Source organism: Achroia grisella, unplaced genomic scaffold (genome assembly GCF_030625045.1).
Source record: "Achroia grisella isolate CSIRO2021 unplaced genomic scaffold, CSIRO_AGI_Agris_v1 utg507, whole genome shotgun sequence".
In the NCBI taxonomy this organism is placed as follows: domain Eukaryota; kingdom Metazoa; phylum Arthropoda; class Insecta; order Lepidoptera; family Pyralidae; genus Achroia; species Achroia grisella.
This window is the reverse complement of record NW_026712901.1, coordinates 130701-150882: the sequence shown is the minus strand read 5'-3', so window position 1 is coordinate 150882 and position 20182 is coordinate 130701. Positions and strand designations below refer to the sequence as shown.

Below are 20182 nucleotides of genomic sequence, written 5' to 3'. Positions count from 1 at the left end.
CGCATTATTGCCTGCCATAGAAGAAACAATTGTAATTAAATTGAAAGATATTTTTTTCAGACTATTTAACTTGTCTATGACAAGCTTGACTACGAACGCCATAAGCTGATTGTCAATTGTCCTTTTTTTAATTATAAAACCAGATAATATTTCAATTATAAAGTAATGTATATATTTGTATTTATACCTATGCAAAATGTAATTTTTATTTTGTACTAAAACAGACAAAAAATGGCGAAGTAGGATAATAGTCATAAGATAACGTTATATAAATATTTTATTACAGATATATTTTCAATACCGGCCTTTTATCATTTCTAGCTTATTACAAACTATTAGATAGAAATCAATCAATTGTTTTAGTCATTCAAATTTTGTAGATAAACAAACATTTAAAACTACCTTAAACATAGTAACAAATTTTGACATAATAAATCTTCTGGGTAAGCGCGCTACATCCTAGGTTTTGCCATCATTTACCATCAGATGAGGTACGACCAAGCGCAATCTCATTATTAATAAAAAAAAACATAAATCTATACGCACTGATGTCGGCAATATTGATTATAATAATAATGAATTTGGTAATATTAAAGTTACTTACAAATATTATATTTATTTAATAAAGATCCTGAAAAGATGAACTTTGGTTTGCGAAAGAGATACGATTCATCGTAACCGATCGTGGCATATGCATAGATATAAAAATAACGTAAACAACAACAAATAATATACAACAAACACTGTTAATTATATTCGCAAAATCGTTCCAAACTTCAACTTTGTTTCTTTCTACATCATCAGAAATAACAATTCCTGATAGATCAACTTCCCAACGTGGTACTATAAAGAATTTTGCATGGCTTTGCAACACTGAATTGTTGGTTGAAACAACCCACATTGGAGGCACGGCTTTCTTACTTTGCAAATAACTCAAAAGGGAGGTCAGTATTAAAACCATCATTGTCACTAATACTGAACCGCGGACGTATAACAAAATTGAAGGTGTGTCCATACTGTGCTTAGGGATGTATTCGTTAATCGTTGATAAGTAATAGAAATGGCATAACAAACTGAAAGTGGCTATACCCAATCTTATATTATCCCTCACTTCCAACAGCAACAGTGACAGAGTAAGCACAGATAACAGAATAGTTGGTATAACTACGATAGCGGTCAGTCCTGCCGCTTGCCTCTCCAAGAAGAACGTAAGTCTCAGTTGCGTATCTTCATCCTCATGTTCTTCCTGTTGGTAATTTATAATAGTCCAACCAGTGCCATATTCTGCTCCCATTATTGTCATGGCGTTTCCAGGTCTGAAGGCGAATTTGATTTTGTCACGTCTAGTCCAAGCACCAAACTTAAGGGTACACTTTTGGATATCAAAAGGCCAGTTAACTAATCTAGTGTTGCATATAGTTTCGTGGACCACTTTCGGAAAACAGTATACGTATCCCATATTTCTAATAGTGCATAATCCGTAGTAGTGGTCGAACTCTTCCCAATCGACTTCGTTAAGCAATCTTAAACCAGGAGACCAAATTGAGCCGCTCGACACGATGGACTCCGTGATCTGGTCGTAGTTACTTTCGTTCCATTTCAGTCTTTCGTCTTTCCAACTTATAAACATCCAACTGTAGACCTTAAACGTTTCCTCTTTAGAGTCGAAACTAAAAGACTTCATGATGAACTCGACTTCTACTTCGGTGTTATTGCCGTCCGGTGACTTAGCGGTGTCGTAGTTGCATGATAAATCCTTTTGGAGTTGTTGTTCCCATGAATTTTCACGAGATCTATAGTCTATTATACAGTCATCTGCCAGACCCAAGCCGAAAAGAGATAAAACTAGTAAATGTACAATCCAAATCATGGTTATGACTACACTGCGTAGTTTATAACTATAAAAAGTGATATGTAATATGTACATGTGTGTCTGTATCGAGTTACACGTGAAATTTTAACACATGGCTATGAAAGATTAAATTAATAACCTATTAACAAAATACTTGTATTTGTGTATCGATTCGCGGAAGAGGATCCGATTGTAGTGGTGTGCAAATACGCAAATGATTCTGTTTTCATCTGATATAAGTTAAATGTGAAAGAACTATTATTTATTTATTTAAACCTTATTGAACTAACTATAAGGTACAAAAAGGAGTTGTGTATGGGTAGATTAATTGGCAATTTTTTCCAAATACGGTAATAACCCAACTGGATGATAGAAATATTAATAAAATACTGTTTTCATATAAGACGAAATGTTTAGAACTAAATGGACCGATTTTAATAATAATTGTGTATATTTCCGGATATTTTTTTTAATTTGTGGTCCATAAGTGACTAAAAATGTCCCCTAAAAGCGCACGTTCACGCAGGCACACGTACATACTATATATACATTTTGAATTAATTACATAAAGCCAACTCCCACTAGTTCCACTGAAAATCAGCGTTTGGGCGTTACAGCCTGACACAAAGCTGAGTGGTAACCAATTCGGTCGCAGCTGTATCTAATTATAAAACTATGTTTATATATAAATAAGTACTCTTATACTAAGGGTAAGTATGCTTTAATAAACGTTGCTTTTTGAGAATTTGTTCTCTCTGATTGCCTCGTTAGGGATCTAGCGTAAAGATAAAGATGTATAGAACAAAATCTTGTGTAGACAGGTAAGAGTGCTGACACATGAGAGAAGGGAAGGAATAAGGTAACATTAATGTTATTTTTTCTCTCAAGAAAGTCATTAATCAGCCCACCGCCTGGATGACAGGACGTCGACCGTTATCTTCACGGATTTTTATACAATTTCATGTTGTTGTATTAGAAACGAAACCAATAAACTTATGTTTTATGTATGGTATAATTTCACGCTTTGACACTGAGAATTCGACCAAAAATAAAGCACGCTTAACGTTCTTTTTGTTTTTTTGTGGGTCGACTCTCGAGCCTTAGTGTGGTGTTCAATGGCTTATAACCTCCTCAATGTTTAGGCTATCAATAAAGTACCAAACTCCTTAAGTATGTATAAAGCTGTGAGGGTTAAATTAAAGTAGTAGTAAGTAGGGACCTCTATTTCTTTAAATAACTAATTGTTTTGCCTGTGAATAGTGTGAAATTATAGGATACGGATGCATGTCATATTGGTTTTCGGATTAACAACGCAGGAGGACTCAGGCGTCATATAATATAATATAATATAATATAATATAATATAATATAATATAATATAATATAATATAATATAATATAATATAATATAATATAATATAATATAATATAATATAATATAATATAATATAATATAATATAATATAATATAATATAATATAATATAATATAATATAATATAATATAATATAATATCTTTAGGGCTGTTCATGTATTTAACGAACGGTAACCACTTACCATCTATTGGTCAGACAGTCGATAGGTACTTATTAAAGTTATATGTAGAGTTGTATTACTATTACACTGTTGTAATTAACCGGCTCATAATACCAATACTGATATGGTAAATAAAGCTATTTACCTCTCTTGATGTTTCGACTAGGTTGCACTATCCATGGTCACAATTTAACTATATAGCATTACCGATGACGGTAGATGTGAGCAGTTCAAATAATTAAATTTCATTAGACATTCTGTCTGTCGTACAATTTTAGGCTGTCCAATGAAGATGACACAGCACTTACGGTATCCGTACACTTAATAACCGATGTTAAAATGAGTTTAATACATTTTTTTTTCCTGGTATATCCGTGATCAGTATTTTTACTACAATCGGATTGGTTAGCAGATGACAATGAGAGTCTGCAGTCCATTCTGTGCAAGACTTCTTATTTAATGACGCCTTATAGCATACATTTATGAATTTATGCCAGAGGGCGTCCTCGGAGGAGTGACGGCCTCGGTGGTCTAGTGGTTTAGCACACCGTTTTACTTCTGATGGTCGCGGGTTCGATTCCTCGCACTGCACAAATATTTGTATACATGACTATGATTGTTTGTATCTATCTGCGTGTTTTCTATGTATATTATGTATATATTTACGAAAAAAAATCTATGTATTTGTATCAGTTATCTAGTTCCCATAACACAAGCTTTGGCTAGCTTAACTTGGGTCTAGATGGCGCTGTGTAAATAGGTCTTAAAAAATAAAATTAAGAACTGGACTGTTGTTTATCCAAAACCAGTAGATGTGTTTTTTCAGGCGTTTCAGTTAGAAGCCTAGGTAGTTCATTAGGATAGACACTCAGCCGAGCCTTGTATTTTGAGCATTTGCTAGCAAACTCCTCTCGCCCTGTGGGTTAGTTTAATACAAGTAAAAAACAAATCTTTATAATAATAGTTTAGAATAAAGATATCAAGTGCATTTTCATGTTAGTCTGCAATATCCACAGTTAGCTATATCAAAATGCAGGTTAATTGACAGAGAGACGAGATGACGTGCATAAATAATGAATATCCATATATAGGCATTCCTAATATGCAAATAATATTTTTTGTGAACCAATTTTTGTTTATTCCGGTAAACGAAATAACGCTAGCTTTGGACAGCTGTTGCCAAAATTGATAGATTAAAATAGAAAATCCTTTATTCAAATAAACTTAATTTAATCACTTTTGAATATCCTTCTTCACTTTGGAGTATCCTTTTGAGTTATCCTTCTTTTAATCTACCGCTTATTCGGAATGCTGTTTCATCACAAGAAGAACGAGCTTGAAAGTTGCGTGTTGCTCTTTTAAATAATCGATTTATTTAAAAGACCAACACACCATCATGCGTAATGGTTAGTCTATGTATATATGTATATCCATGCATTAAAGATTATGTTTTATCTCACGACAATTCACACATCGCCATCTAGTCCCAAGCTAAGCAGAGCTTGTGTTGTGGGTACTAGACAACTGATATAAATACATAGATGCTATTATTTTTGTAAATAAATACATATTTTTATAAACTTTAAAAACAATATATCTATTTTTTTTGTATGTCACTTTTGACCATATATTGTTTTGTTAAACCACTAGACCGTGAGCCCTTTCAATTAAAAAACATTTTTACTATTTAGTTTTTATTAAAATAGTATTGTGTTCCCATCCAGTAACAGATGCTATTTATTTGATAGTCTCAATGAAATAACACACCACTTATACATAGAAAACGATTCCCAGACCGGTACAAACAATAATGAGTATGATTGTTTAATACAAATGTTTTCTATGTACGAGGAATGAATCTACAAAACATTAAAAATATCTAAGTTGGTATGCTAACACAAAATGTGCTAGACCGCCGAGGCTGTCAATTAAAAAAATCTATTTATTAGGGCTATTCATAGTCAGACTTAAATTAATTTATTCCCATAGTATTTTAGCACTCTTTGCTATATATTTGATAGTCTCAATGATCTAGCGGTTTAACACACCACTTCACTTCCGATAGTCCGGGTTCGATTCCTCGCACGGTACAAACATTTGTATTTATGAGTATGATTGTTTATATTGATCTAAGTGTTTTCTATGTACATTATGTATGTATTTACAAAATATTAAAAATATCTATGAGTTGTATAGTGTACCCGTAACACAAAATGTGCTTAGCTTGGACTTGAACTTGGACTAGATGACGCTGTGTGAATAAATTTAAATTCAAATTTAAAAATCATTTATTCATGTAGGACATTTTAGCCGCTTATGAACGTCAAATTTTTACATTTTAATTTTAATTTTTTCCTAACGTCAGTTTAGTATATAAACTCAATTGAATTACTTTTTTGCTCGCAGCCAGTTTATTTACAATGTATATTTATATAGGTGTCTATGTCTAACATTAAATGAAAATTCAGTGCATGAACAACTATTGCTATGCACATTGTCATTCAAGTAATCGTTTAGTGAGTAATAGGTTTTGCTCAGTAAATATGATTTAACAGATGTTTTGAATTCACACAGGGTAATTCCAACATATCCTTTGGTATTTTATTGTAAATTTTTATACCTATTCTCATAAAAGACCTTTTAACTTTTCTAAACGATACTTGGGGACAGCAAGTTTGTCTTTAAACAAGGGATATTATTATTATAGATGTTTGGCTAAAGAAATATGTGAGACACCCATGCAGATGACTTTGTACAGTCTACAACTATAAATAAATTCTTAATATTAAACCAATAATGTGAACAATAAATAGTGTCGTCCTACCCTGCATTGCTGTGTCTGATTATATATTACTAGCTGTCCCGGCAAACGTTTTGCCTTAAAATAAAATAAAAAGTTAGGGCTGGACTATCCCTAAAATTTAGGGGGATGAAAAATAGATGTTGGCCGATTATCAGACCTACTCAATACGCTCACAAAATTTCATGAGAATCGGTCAAACCGTTTCGGAGGAGTATGGGAATGAAAACTGTGACACGAGAATTTTATATATAAGATAATCAGATTCAATATCATCATTAATCACACAAAACAGATATTGAAACATTTATCAACAAGCAAAATTCATTTTTGGTACCTTACGGGCCTAACCTTCGTAATAAATTACTTACTGAGCCGGACCTACTTCATAATCCTTACTATCCTTACTTAATATTATAAATAAGAAAGTAACTCTGTCTGCCTGTCTGTCTGTCTCGTTTCACGCCAAAACTACTGAACTGTCTAGATCTTGAGAAAGGACATAGGCTAATTCTTGAAGCGAAAAAAGGGTTGTAAGGGGTTGAAAAAGGAGATGAAAGTATCGTAATTTTTAGAAGCTTGAAAATTATTTTTTGAGCTGTTGATTAAATATAAGTAAATATGACATTCAAAGTTTGTAAAAATTTTATCCTTAAGTAAAATAGGGGATGAAAATATGTTGGAAACTTCGTCATTTTTGTAGCTAGGACGATGAAACTTTTTGCCTTAGCTTTTTTGAGTTAGATTATGAAATATTTTTTGGCCAATGTCACTCGGACATTTCACGCGGACGAAGTAGCGGGCACAGCTAGTAGTGTATAAATATAACAATTTCAAGAGCAAATTAATTAGATGACTTACATTTGACAACTTAATGCTGATTTGTTGTTAAACTTTCATAATTTTATTAAACTACAACCAATTTCGGATTTTAACGTCTCCGGTAGTCTAGCGGTTTACGTTTTGGTCGCGCACGCGGTTCGATTCCACGCACGCTACAAACATTTTGTTTCATGAGTATTTGTATTAGTTTGAGTTTTTACTATGTATATATATAATATACATAGTAAAAACTCATTCATTTGCAAATCATGCATTTACCAAAAAATGTATTGAAGTGTTTCTATCAGTTGTCTAGTACTAATAACACTCTTATCTTTGGACTAGAAGGCAACCTATAAATTGTCCAAGGTTGTTATTATTGTTACTGGATAATGATGGGATTTCTAATTATTTTGTATAAAATACAGCCTATTATATTCATTGGGAGATTTAATAAAATCACTTGAGTATTTATTTATTTAACAAATACAAATAAAGAAATTAAACCGTTCCTTTTTAGATTTGTAGTATTAATTTGAACTACACCGTCGCCCAATGGTCGAAAGTCGACCATAACTAATTTAACATTCAGTAAGACTATAGATAAAAAATATTAAAAATAAACAATATTAATCTATTCTCATCTATACCACAGATTTTAATAATAAATAAAAGAGTTATATCCTCATTTTCTTTGCAACGTATTGTGTCAAATACATAGTTTTTTTTTTACTAATTTAATATTAATTTTCTCCACTTCTCTAAATCATTACATAGTATAAAACAAAATCGCTGTCGTTGTTTTAGAGATTTAAGCATACATAGGGACGGACAGCCCTATGTATGCTTAAATATTTAAAACTACGCAACGGATTTTGAAGCAATTTTTTTTAATAGATAAAGAGATTCTAGAGGAAGGTCTATATATATAATACATGTACCTGTACGAAGCCGGGGCGAGTAGCTAGTATTATATAAATTATAAGTGTGCGTAATTTCATAATCCACTGTGCGCGCAATTTTCGTTAAAAGAGGTACAATGTTTTTGCTTTACGTATTCATATAGATAGGATATATTTCGTTAAATGAGAATGTATAAAATTTCAATTCCAGATAACAGTTTGCAATATTTTATTATCACTTTATAATACTTTGCAGGCATTAAGCGCAAGTGTCTGCGGTTATTCTCATAACTTTCAAATTAAACCGCTCCCCCATAAAAGTAAGGAATTGACCATTAAAATAAGTTGTTGAGTAACTCCCGTTATAACTGCACCGTTTACGCCGTTTTTTTTATGAAGGTAAAGTAACTACGATCATCACAAAAGTAACTACTTTTAATTTTCCACTCGTTCTTCTTGTGATGAGACAGATTTCCAAATGAGCGGTAGATTAAAAAAAACTATGAGTATTCAAAAGCGTATAAATTTAATTTATTTGAATAAAGAATTTTCTATTCTATACTATACTACAGAGGTTCTCAATCTTTTATTTGAACCCCCAAGCATATTTATTGCTTTGTGATGAAAATTGTGGAAATAATTTACTTGTATCTTGTGACGAATTTATATTATTGAATTAAACTTAACACACTATCAACAGGAAATATCTAATTAACAAAAACCGGAAGAGGAAGCTCGATACAAAAATCATAGATAATATAACAATACAGAACATATGTATAGTTTTACAGAGTATGTTATTATTTTAGTTAAAAATACAGACTAAAAATATTCTAACATCCTGTATACTGTGTTTCGGTTGTAGGATGCAGATTAGGCAGAGAAATTACAGGATAAGAGAGATGACATCTTCCTCTGGAATGACGCATGTGTGATATCAGAGGCCCATGTGATCTCCCAGGTATATTTAATAAACAATGGTCACCATAGGAGGGGATTGTTTTTAATGTGGACTAATAACCCAAGAATGTGTGATATCATAGGCCCCACGTGATAACGTGATCTCCCAGGTATATAAACAATGTACATAATACAACCAAACAATAATATAACCCAACTAGCAATGTACCATATCAATTTGACCTTCACACGGTTCCATCGTGGTAAATTGCCATTTGCCCAGATAGGCTAACTGACCTGACTTTTCTGCCTGCTCATTTTATCATCCTCCACTGATGTCTCGCCAGCGTAAACAATTAGCACAGGCGAGTGCATCATTCCATTATTCATAACCATAAACATACACGAATACAGACGATAATGATGGTAAATGGTAACTAACCACCATCAACGCCAGTTATTTGCCACTTTCCACTGATGCCTCTATGTGCTACTCCGCCAGCGTAGGCGGGAGCACCATTCCATTATAAACCATAAAATAATGGTCACCACTTACCATCGTGTGGGCCATCAGCTTGTTTGCCATTCAAATTACGTAAACAAAAACTATAGTACAGTGTTGAGTGACTTTAGAACAGATAAATCGCATTTGCGGCTTTCTGACCGGTTTCTCAACTGCACACTCAATTAGTTTAGGTGTTTGGTACAATTCAAACGCTGATACTAATGAATGAAAGGATACTGACAGAATGAATCAAATGCGACAGAAACGATGGTTTTATTGGAAATGTTTTTAATAAGTAGTAGAAATTCGACTGTCATGTAAATTTTAAGGCTCTATTGTCACAGGCTAAATTATTATTATTATTAAGGAGAGGAGATGGCAACTTACCCCCGGCAGAAGCACCATCGGCCGGGGTTCAGAGCCCCAGGGAGAGAAACCGGCGTACAATGCGGGCAGAATCTAAGAACACCGCTTTCTGCATATTATTATTATTATTTATATATTATTTCGGATATGTATCCATATTATGTTACTAAACAACTTGTAAACTATGTTACTAAATTATATTATACTCATTTTGTCATGACTGAAATATATACTTTTCACTTCCAAAGCTTTTACTTCACATATTAATATATGGTAACAAATAGATGCACGGATTTCACGTTACCTTACTTTATTTTTAATCTATACATATAAATAAAATTGGAGTGTCTGTTTGAAATATTGAAATCATCGTTTTTACTACATGCTTATGATTGTAAATACGGTACGTACAACAAAATAACATTTTTTAAAATTTTTGCCTGTCTGTCTGTTTGACGGGACTTTTATTGGCAGGTAGTTGATGTAATAAGGAGTAACTTAGGCTACTTTTATTTTAGAAAAATGAAGTTAAATTCCTTGCGGACGAAGTCGCGTGTACAGCTAGTCTTAAATATACCTAATATGTAGTTACTTCGTTTCCAACGTAGGACTGGTCTGTTCGGGTTACGGCTACTGATTAAGCTATTTACTTTAACTAAAAATATGTTCTAATTTCTGTATTTCGGTAATCAAGTACAAGTTCATTTGAAAATACTAAGAGCTAAATTTATTGACAATAATTCTTATCTCGAAACTATGGTAGCTGATTTTACGTCATAAGAGTCTGCTTATACGTTTACTAGCTTTTGCCCGCGGCTTCGCTCGCGTTAATTTATCCCCTTAGGGGTGGAATTTATCGAAATCCTTTCTTAGGGGATGCCTACGTCATAGTAGCTTTATGCATGCAAAGTCTCAGCTCAATCGGTTTAAAATTGACCAAGTTTCATACAAATTTTCACCCCCTATTTCATCCCCTTGGGTATAGAATTAATCAAAATCCTTTCTTAGCGGATGCCTACGTCATAACATCTACCTGCATGCCAAATTTCAGCCCGATCCGTCCAGTGGTTTGGGCTGTGCGTTGATATATCACTATGTCAGTCACATTTGAGTTATATATTTTAGATTGCTTGATGAATGATTTGTTAAAAAGGCAGACGAAGTAGCGAATTACTACTAGTGTACTTAGATAGGCGATGGTGATCACTTTCCATCAGATGAGTAAGAAATGTATTTTTTTTTAACTATCTGACCCGCGCCACCTCGTCTGCATGACACTAACTTGACATATCATTATATATATAGAATATTATTATATATAATATTTATATATCGCCCAATCATCATACTGTCTTTTTAAAATATAGCCTATATGTTACTCTACATCATATTATAATATACATCAGAATGTATAAGATATATTACCGTAAAGTTTCATCAAACCATTCAGTAGTTTTTGCGTGAAAGAGTAACAAACATCCATCCATACTCACAAACTTTCGCGTTTAATATTATATTTGTAATATTTAATTTATAAGGTTATAAATTAGACCACGCCCTACTTCAAATGAGGGCAGAATAGTTTGCCATTCGGCGTGGACCAGTGCAGAAGACTAGGTACTGTAAGTGAATTAAGATTTTAACTTAGTTTCCCGTTGAACTTTCTGAATGACCTAATTTATACAGTGCAGATAAAAACTAGATTAAATGACTAAAAAAAAATTTTAATCTTCGGAGCCGTGCACCAGGTTCAGAATATATGTACATTTTTTATTTATACTTGACTGCCACCATGGTCCAGTGGTTTAGCACACCGCTTTACTTCCTATGGTCGCGGGTTCGATATCAATTGCACATGGATATAACTGATATATACACTTAGCATTTTATGTAAATATATACATACATAATTTACATAGAAGACACCCAGACTGATACAGACAATCACAATCATGAATACAAATGTTTGTACCGTGCGAGGAATCGAACCCGCGACCATCGGAAGTAAAGCAGCGTGTTAAACCTCTACACCACCGGCCGTCTAAACATAACTATCGCCGACTAGTATAGTTAGATACCATGTAAAAATTGTCGTTGAACAATATTTTATCTAAAATCCAGTCTAATCAGCGACGTGCGAATTTCGTAAATAATTTAGAAGGAAATATTTATAAAATATCTCGGTTCCTTTATAATTTGTCGCCCGTAACATCGCTTGTGTCCTTCCCTGGATAATATCGTACATCCGGACTGAGGTCTACATTATATTATGTCATCATCATCATCATCGCAGCCCGGAAGACGTCCACTGCTGGACATAGGCCTCCCCCAAAGATCTCCACGACGATCGGTCCTGCGATGCTCGCATCCAATTATATTATGTATTATTATATAATTCACTAACGATGTACGACCGACCCTACTAACTCACAATTATGTACAAGCTACCGAGATTTTAATTAATTAAAATATAATGTATTTAATACTAGATACATATATAATAGCGTAGGCGTTTTTGTAGTGTATTACATTATAACCTTACTTTATTTTTCTAAAATAAAAGTAGCCTAATTTACTCCCTATTACATCAGCTACCTGCCAAAAAAAGTTCCGTTAAAATCAGTTCAGCCATTTCAGAGATTAGCCGGAACAAACAGAACGACAGACAACCAGTTAAATTTTTTAATGTGGTTTTTTGGTGTATGTTCCGTATTTATATTCATATGCATGCAGTAAAAAATGGTTATTTCAATATTACAGACACTCCAATTTTATTTATATGTATAGATTTAATATTTTGACCGTAATAAATTAGTACAATGTACATAAGAATAAAACGTAGTACAAGCTGTTATTCTTATGTACATTGTACTTTAACTACCATATCTCACCAACCAATTATTTCTCAAATAAGAAATATCTGGGGAAAAATCAAAGATACTTTAATTTTAAATATATACTCGTATAGTTTTAATGACTCTTCACAAGTATTTTTAATAAGAATGGATTTCCTAAATAACACGTGAAATTGTCGGTTGTTATTGTTTTAATATATATATTTTTTGTCATTGTTAATATTTTATATTTTGTAAATTTTTTCCTAAGCGAGCATATTGGGAAGCTGTAAGGCTCGCTTAGTTTGATGTCAATAGATAAATAAATAAATTGTATATTGTTTGATTTCCGTATACTAATTATAATTCCACGTAAGCAGCCATATTTGCGACGCCGCATCTGTTAAATCCCCTTCTTATTCTGAAATAACATTATATTTTATTCATCATGGTATATTTCGTTTACTACATCTTAGACCCTAAGGTCTCGAGTTCAAATCTAACGGATGTAGTTAGATTGTTTCTCCGGAATCCGTCAGGAGGGAGTTAGCCAGGCGCTCCATAAGTTCTTCCGCGGGTTTGGAGTGCCATCTGCACTCGTCTATTTCTATATCTTTTGTCTATCTATTTTTTGAGATAATCGAAATCACTTTAACACAACTAATAGTTTATATTTTTTAATATATTTACTAGCTGTGCCCGCTATTTCACTCGCATAAATTTACTTAATATATGTCATTCTATCTAAGCTATATTACTGTAAAGTTTTATCAAAATCCGTTCTGTAGTTTTTGCGTGAAAGTGTAACAAACATCTTTCACAAACTTTCGCGTTTATTATATTAATAAGATAATAAAAATAATAATACCTCATGTATCCATTCTCTCCCCATTGTTTACCCCACCAGTTGAGCAGTATCCAATATTCAGGCGTGTACCCCACTAGTAACATGGCATGGTTCAGGGTCCACGGCACGCAGAAAGGGTCATCATAGATGCCGCTCCTGATGATGAAAATCATTTTGAAATTATATTATTTACACAGCGTTATCTCTAATCACAAGCAAAGCAGAGCTTGTGTTATGGGCACAAAATAATAATATAATATCTCACGACAATTCGCACAGAGCTATCTAGTCCCAAGCTAATTAGATCTCGTGTTATGAGTACCAGACAACTGATAAAGAACATATATCTAGTCTTTGTAACTACTAATATTTTAATTATTTAAAACACCGCATTACTTCCGATGTTCGCAGATTCGATTACTCGCACGGTACAAACATTTGTTTTCAATATATACCAATATAGATATAACTCAAAGGTGACTGACATAGTGATCTATCAACGCACAGCCCAAACCACTGTACGGATCGGGCTGAAATTTGGCATACAGGTAGATGTTATGACGTAGGTATTCGCTAAGAAAGGATTTTGATTAAGTCTACCCCCAAAGGAATAAAATAGAGGATGAAAGTTTGTATGAAACTTTGTCAATTTTAAACCGATCGGGCTGAAAATGATGAATGTAACGGTACATACACCAAAATAATTTTTTTTACAATTTTCGTCTGTCTGTCTGTTTGTTCCGGCTTATCTCTTAAATGGCTGGACCGATTATGACGGAACCTTTTTTGTAATAAGGAGCTGATGTAATAAGAAGTAACTTAGGCTAGTTTTATTTTAGAATTTTTATATATTTAATTATTTCTATTAGTTGTCTACTAACCATAACACAAGCTCTGCTTAGTTTGACACTAGATGGCGCCGTCTGAATTGATATTATTATTATTACCTACAAGGTACAACTTAACTAGAGTCGTTCCTTCATTCTTACATTTCTTACCTTATGACCTCGTTTTCTTACCTGTAAAGTTGGAAAGTGAATGGAGACGCGTTGATAGCAACTGCCAATGGTCCGATGGTGGCCAGAGCCCTTTCCATTCCATCCTCATCACCTGCTGGTATCATCGCCCAGCGGCGTGGTTTAGCCCGAGGTGCCTCCCTTATATAGTGACATCGACCTTTCTAGAAGAAATGTTAGTGGTCATTTATTATTTTTTTTATTATATAGTCTACTGCTGCTGCGACCGCGACTTCGTACGCGTAAAATGATTTCTATATAACTTTTCATCTCCTCTTTCAAACCCTTGCAAATCTTTTTTCACATTATCACAGTAGCCTATGTCCTTTTTCAGGGTCGAGACTATCTATATACTGAATTTCACTTACATCAGTTCAATGGTTTCGTGAAAGCGAGACAGACAGACAGAGTTACTTTCGCATTTATATTATTAGTAAGAATGATTGTAGGTATCCGAGACTGATGTGTTACGGCTGCCAGCAAACTAAACACAAAGACTAGTCTTCTTTTACTTAATTATATAATTTACACTACGAAAGAGAAAAAAAAAAATTGTATCTACTCGCTGCTCTTTAGTTTACAGATTTCAGATCATAGATGTTGTAACACAGTTGAACTATCGGGAACTCAATAAAAATAAATAAAACATGGTAAGATACCACAATTTTTCCTAATTATACCTATGAATAAATATTTGTTAGTAGTAGTAGTTTTGTAATCTTGTTAAGTTATTGTCAATTTTTATGTTTACTCTGTTAGTAGTAGTAGAAGTTAAGTACTATCATCGACGTCGATCTCTTATTGTATTAATTTTCTAATAAAGGCTATAACAGAATAGCAGAGGATGGATGCACTGCCGCCTCTGAGTTATAAACCATTTTAACCCGTTCATTACTTTTAAATTTTATTATGTAAGCAATGCAAATGCAAGCAAATGTATGTATGCCTGCGGCACAGCTAGTTGTTAAATATATCTGTGCTATTAAATCACTCAACAGAAACGAATACCTTGTTTTCCTTATTTACACGTCCTTCTAGCTAAGACTTCGAAATAACTTCTCAATTTACATACCTTCCCTTTATATGGGTAATGGCTCTCCAGCACCAGACCTTCTCTTGCAGCATACCGCAGCGCCGCCCTCAGAGAGCCACCGTTGCAACCCATATTGCCATCCTTGTAACTGCAATCTACGATCTGTTGGGGACTGCAAAGATATTGTAAGTTTATTTCTTAGTTTAAGACGGTATGTTTGCGATGCCCCGTGTCACTATATGGTGATAGTTATCTGTGGTAATAGTGATGACGTCTATACTCTGGGTACAATCTTATTTTTAGAGTAAAGTGCCAATGAAGTTCAACAAGGAGTAAATATTGTAAGTTTCCTTTACGATGTTATTCAATGATAAGACCGCATCACTTTCGATGGCCGTGGGTTTAATTCCTCGCATAGTACAAATATTTGTATTCATAAATATTGTTTTGGGTATTTTTTATGTTTATTATGTGTATTTATAAAAATCTATACATAAGTAATATATCAGTTATCTAGTACTCATAACACAAGCTCTGCTTAGTTTGGGACTTGAAGGCGCTACGTGAATTGTCTAAGGATGTTACTATTTTATTATGTATGAAAGAAGGCTTTAGTATTGGTAATTAAGTAATTGCAATTTCACTGTTATATCTCAGGCTTCAAATCGATTTAGTAGATAAATAGGTGTTACAAATTCCACCTCTCAATAAGAAACAAAGAAGGGGATTGTTAGTAAAGTGGACTACTAAACCCATTGCTAGCAATGTACCATATAAGGTTGACCTCAGCATGGTTCCTCCTGGAAACCAACGTGTTAATTTCTGGTGAATTTGCCGTGACTGTGACCTGACCTCATGCTCCACTGGTGTCCCGCCAACGTAAACCGCAAGGGCAGGCTGCTGCATCATTCCATTATCATCCATAAAAAAACTATTAAGATATTTATATTTAATACCTAAGTTCTCTCCAGTCGCCATGTTTTCTGTACACTTGGGCTTGTAAGGCGTGAGCGACAGCGAAAGCGTAGCATGCACCACATTTGAACTGCTCCTCAAGACGAGGCTTAAAACCCTTGGCGCGCCAGTCCACCTTAAAAAAAAGTACAAGCTGTGTATTGTTGGGTGTGATTAGGCAGTGAATAAGAATAATGGTATCATGAGCGTTATATGATAACTTGTTTTTTTTTTAAATATTGGTTTAATTACTTGAATTTCACCTATTTTCACTACACATTAATTTAACTATTATAGCTCCATTATTGCCTCCTGGTTTTAAACTGAATTATCCTGTATTTTCCTGTTTTTGTTTTAGCTTGGGGTTGGCAACCCTATTCTGCGAAATCAGTAATACTATATAGTATTACGTTATCTGTGGTAATACTTACTTCCCTGGGAGTTCTACGATGGACAACCTTCTTATATGTGGTTCTATGATGGTCTTCAGCGGGATCGAAGAGCGGTATTGTGTCAAACAATTTTAATATTTTCTTAAAGTAATCCGTCGCTCCCTAAAAAGTAAATGTCATCAATGGATTGATACGATATTTGATTTGTGACAAAGTTTGGATAGTTATATATATTATATTATCTGTGGTTATATTAAAAAATTTCATTTACTTATTTGAGTGCTGAGTTAATATTAATATTGTTTAATAAAATGACACAATGATATTTAAAAATGATAATAATAATAATCTCAGGACAATTCACACAGCGCCATCTAGTCCCAAGTTAAGCCAGCTAAAGCTTGTGTTACGGGTACTAGATAACTGATAAAAGGACATAGATATTTTTTTTCGTAAATACATACATATTATACATAGAACACACCCATACCGATACAAACAATCATACTCATGAATACAAATGTTTGTTCCGTGCGAGGAATCGAAACCGCGACCATAGGAATTAAAGCGGTGTGCTAGACCGCTAGACCACCGAGGTCGTCTGAAATGAAAATCATTCACAGTCACAAAACCGTTAGATAGGTATCGATCTAACGGTGGGAATTTTATTATTGATTGTTTATCACATTAAAATATATATTCGACAACAATTTGCTAATATTTAACGTAATTTGATATCCGCGTAATATCTAAAATTATTTAGATAATTTATGAATACGTATATTTTCACTAATCACTCGCCGATTTTCTATCCATTACTATTTCTAGCTTATTTTTTTAATTATAGATGGTCATAGCTAATTATTTAGTAAAATATTAGGAAAACCGCCATCTAACGATTTTTTTGTTAACTACATCCTCAGGCGTGCTATCTACTGAGTATTCAATTAAGTGTTCCACTTGATGTAGATGCTACTGAGATGCTATTAGTAATTTATGATTTGCTTTACGTTTACGATGCTTATTCTAAATGAAATACTTAACCCATAGTAGTAAATAAATACACAAACAAAAAAAACAATGTAACAAAAAGTTTTGTTAAATTATTGACGTGTTCATGAACAAGAGGGGTATAAAATAGATATGCTGTCTGACTTGTTATGTTATTTAAGTTAATTAAGTATTTTACCAAATCACCAAAGTGGTTCAGATGCAAGGAATAGCTTATTTTTCCCTCCAAATATTTCTTGTTATGCTCAGCTACGCGACGCAGATTGTTTCGCCATTTCGCCAGTGCTGCCATCTCGTGGCGGGCGCTCTCGTACACTTTGTTGTATACTGACTGTAATAGAAAGAGATTATCTTATTAACCCTTCGAACATTTTGACACAGATCTGTGCAACTGCACACCTCTTAAACCGTATTACCGTCTTATCACAGATCTGTGCCCGCAGAACCGTGATTTCTTTTTAACCAATTTAGTCCTTATTTAAAACGAAATAAAATTGCACGCATTTGAAAAATTACAGCTGGCGCACGCATACCACCTCTTCACTTTTAGTCGCTGCGTCAGACAACAGACATTTGAAAGGTTAATATAAACGATGAAGGTTTGTGACTATGGATGGATGTTTGTTACTCTTTCACACAATAACTACTGAACGGATTTTCATGAAACTTTACAGTAATATAGCTTATACATCAGAATGACATATAAGCTATAAATTTCCCGTGCGTGAAATCGGGCACATCTAGTTATTTTTTTTTTTTTAATTATACTAATGCTGTTAGCCGCAGCTGGTCTTTACAGCTTCATCGGACAATAGAGTCGCCCTCTATTGTACAGATGGCACTCCAAACCTGTTGGACTTATGAAGCGACTAAAGCCAACTCCGTCTGACGAATACGACTTTAATCTGAGGGCACCTCTACGGGTTCGAACCTCTGTTCAGGCAGTGACAATTTCGATCCCCGTTTGAATTAGGGATTAATGGTTACTAGCTTTATGCGCCAACCGCATGGAAGTAGGTATTCTTTATTTCAGTCGAATCAGAGAAACAATACTTGTATTTCTAAAAGCACAAATTAATGGAAAATAAAAACTACAGTTTCCAAGTGGAACAGCATGATGATATTTTTTACACGATAGTGCTGGAAATCAAGCTTACATGCCATCTTCTTAATCGTTCCCTAACTGCTGAAGATCGTGACTCTATACTATATTGTCGACCAGCTGTCGCCATCTGCTACGCTCAGATGCCTGATATTTGATCTGACCATCGAATGGGACTTCGGCCTCGAGGTCTTTTACCTTCTATCTTCTCTGTTACCATCAGTCTCTCCATATTGTCTTACATGCCCAACTGATGTATAATGATTAACGTTTGCAGTTAAACTAGTTATTATATTAAACTAGCTGACCCCGCGAACTAGGGGAAGGGATTCTTAGTAATGTTCTACAAATATACCGAAACCAAAATTATCCTAATTGTTCCAGCCTTTTTCGAGTTTTAACGAGATTAACGAAACGTTATTTCCTTTTTAGAAAAGATAATATTATTATAAAAAATATTGATATCGGATAGCTTCTGTTGAGAAGATCTGGCACTTACACTTACCTTGTACATTTTTTAAAATCAGTTTATGAGAATATGAACCCAATTAAAATTGTACCTAAATATTACCTTATATAAATCCCAGTGAAACTCTGGAGCATCGTGGCTAATCAACAAACCATTCGATATGTTTCTATTGTAATTACTTGCTTCATAGTCAAGATCCTTCGATATGTTTCTATTGATGTAACTCGCTTCATGGTGACGGCCCTTGTGACGAAAATTATTATACCTCGATGATTTATCAAAAATATTCACAATTTTATCACCAAACGTGTTTATATTAGAGTTCAAAATACACCGACGATATTTAGTACAATTAGAACTTTTATAATTATTTGGTGTATATTTAATTCCATGACGAGTCTCGTTTGAATTTAAATATGAATTAATTAATGATATTTGTAACAATATGAGTAAGAACTTCATTTTGAAGTTGAGTGGTTGCAGTGAAAATTGCATCTTGATGTACATTTGCATGTTTTAGGAGTGATTACGCAATTTTATACCTTGTCTCTATTGTGATAGGGATTGAATTATAATGAAATGAACAAAAAAAAGTTTTAAGGAGTGAATGCAATTTTGCACCTTATCCGTATTGTAATAGGAATTGAATTATAATGAAATTCAAATAAATAAATTTGCTGATTGCAATATTTTTTTAGGTAATTACTGTAATTTGATATTTAGCTGATTTGTAAAATTACAGCGCGGTGTTATTTCTCAGTATATTTATGTAACCACAACTAATGTTATAAATATGTCTATCTGTCTGTTTGTTACATTTTGACAACTTAACAGCGGAACG

At 33.6% G+C, this 20182-nt stretch overlaps 2 protein-coding genes across 2 annotated transcripts; both read right to left on the bottom strand.

Moving 5' to 3' along the window:
* Positions 1–306: 306 nt before the first annotated feature.
* LOC131846225 (acetylcholine receptor subunit beta-type lev-1-like) lies at positions 307–1870 on the bottom strand. The gene has a single exon (XM_059195477.1). The coding sequence runs from the start codon at positions 1868–1870 to the stop codon at positions 620–622; it is 1251 nt and encodes a 416-aa protein (XP_059051460.1). The 3' UTR covers positions 307–619.
* A 10996-nt stretch (positions 1871–12866) lies between these two features.
* LOC131846234 (cathepsin S-like) lies at positions 12867–19854 on the bottom strand. Its single transcript, XM_059195489.1, has 8 exons — positions 19444–19854; positions 17949–18101; positions 16799–16921; positions 16370–16503; positions 15453–15585; positions 14384–14544; positions 13386–13520; positions 12867–12938 (listed from the first exon to the last, which is right to left on the bottom strand). Exons 1-8 carry the CDS (start codon positions 19852–19854, stop codon positions 12878–12880), a joined length of 1311 nt encoding a protein of 436 aa, XP_059051472.1. The 3' UTR covers positions 12867–12877.
* Positions 19855–20182: the final 328 nt, after the last annotated feature.

Excerpts from the sequence above, each read along its gene's own strand:
- LOC131846225 (XM_059195477.1), bottom strand. The coding sequence starts at position 1,870 with ATGATTTGGATTGTACATTTACTAGTTTTATCTCTTTTCGGCTTGGGT.
- LOC131846234 (XM_059195489.1), bottom strand. The coding sequence starts at position 19,854 with ATGCAAATGTACATCAAGATGCAATTTTCACTGCAACCACTCAACTTC. Across the intron at positions 18,102-19,443 it reads TTCACTGGGATTTATATAAG|TCAGTATACAACAAAGTGTA; the intron begins GTAATATTTAGG and ends TTTCTATTACAG. Across the intron at positions 14,545-15,452 it reads ATTACCCATATAAAGGGAAG|AAAGGTCGATGTCACTATAT; the intron begins GTATGTAAATTG and ends CATTTCTTCTAG.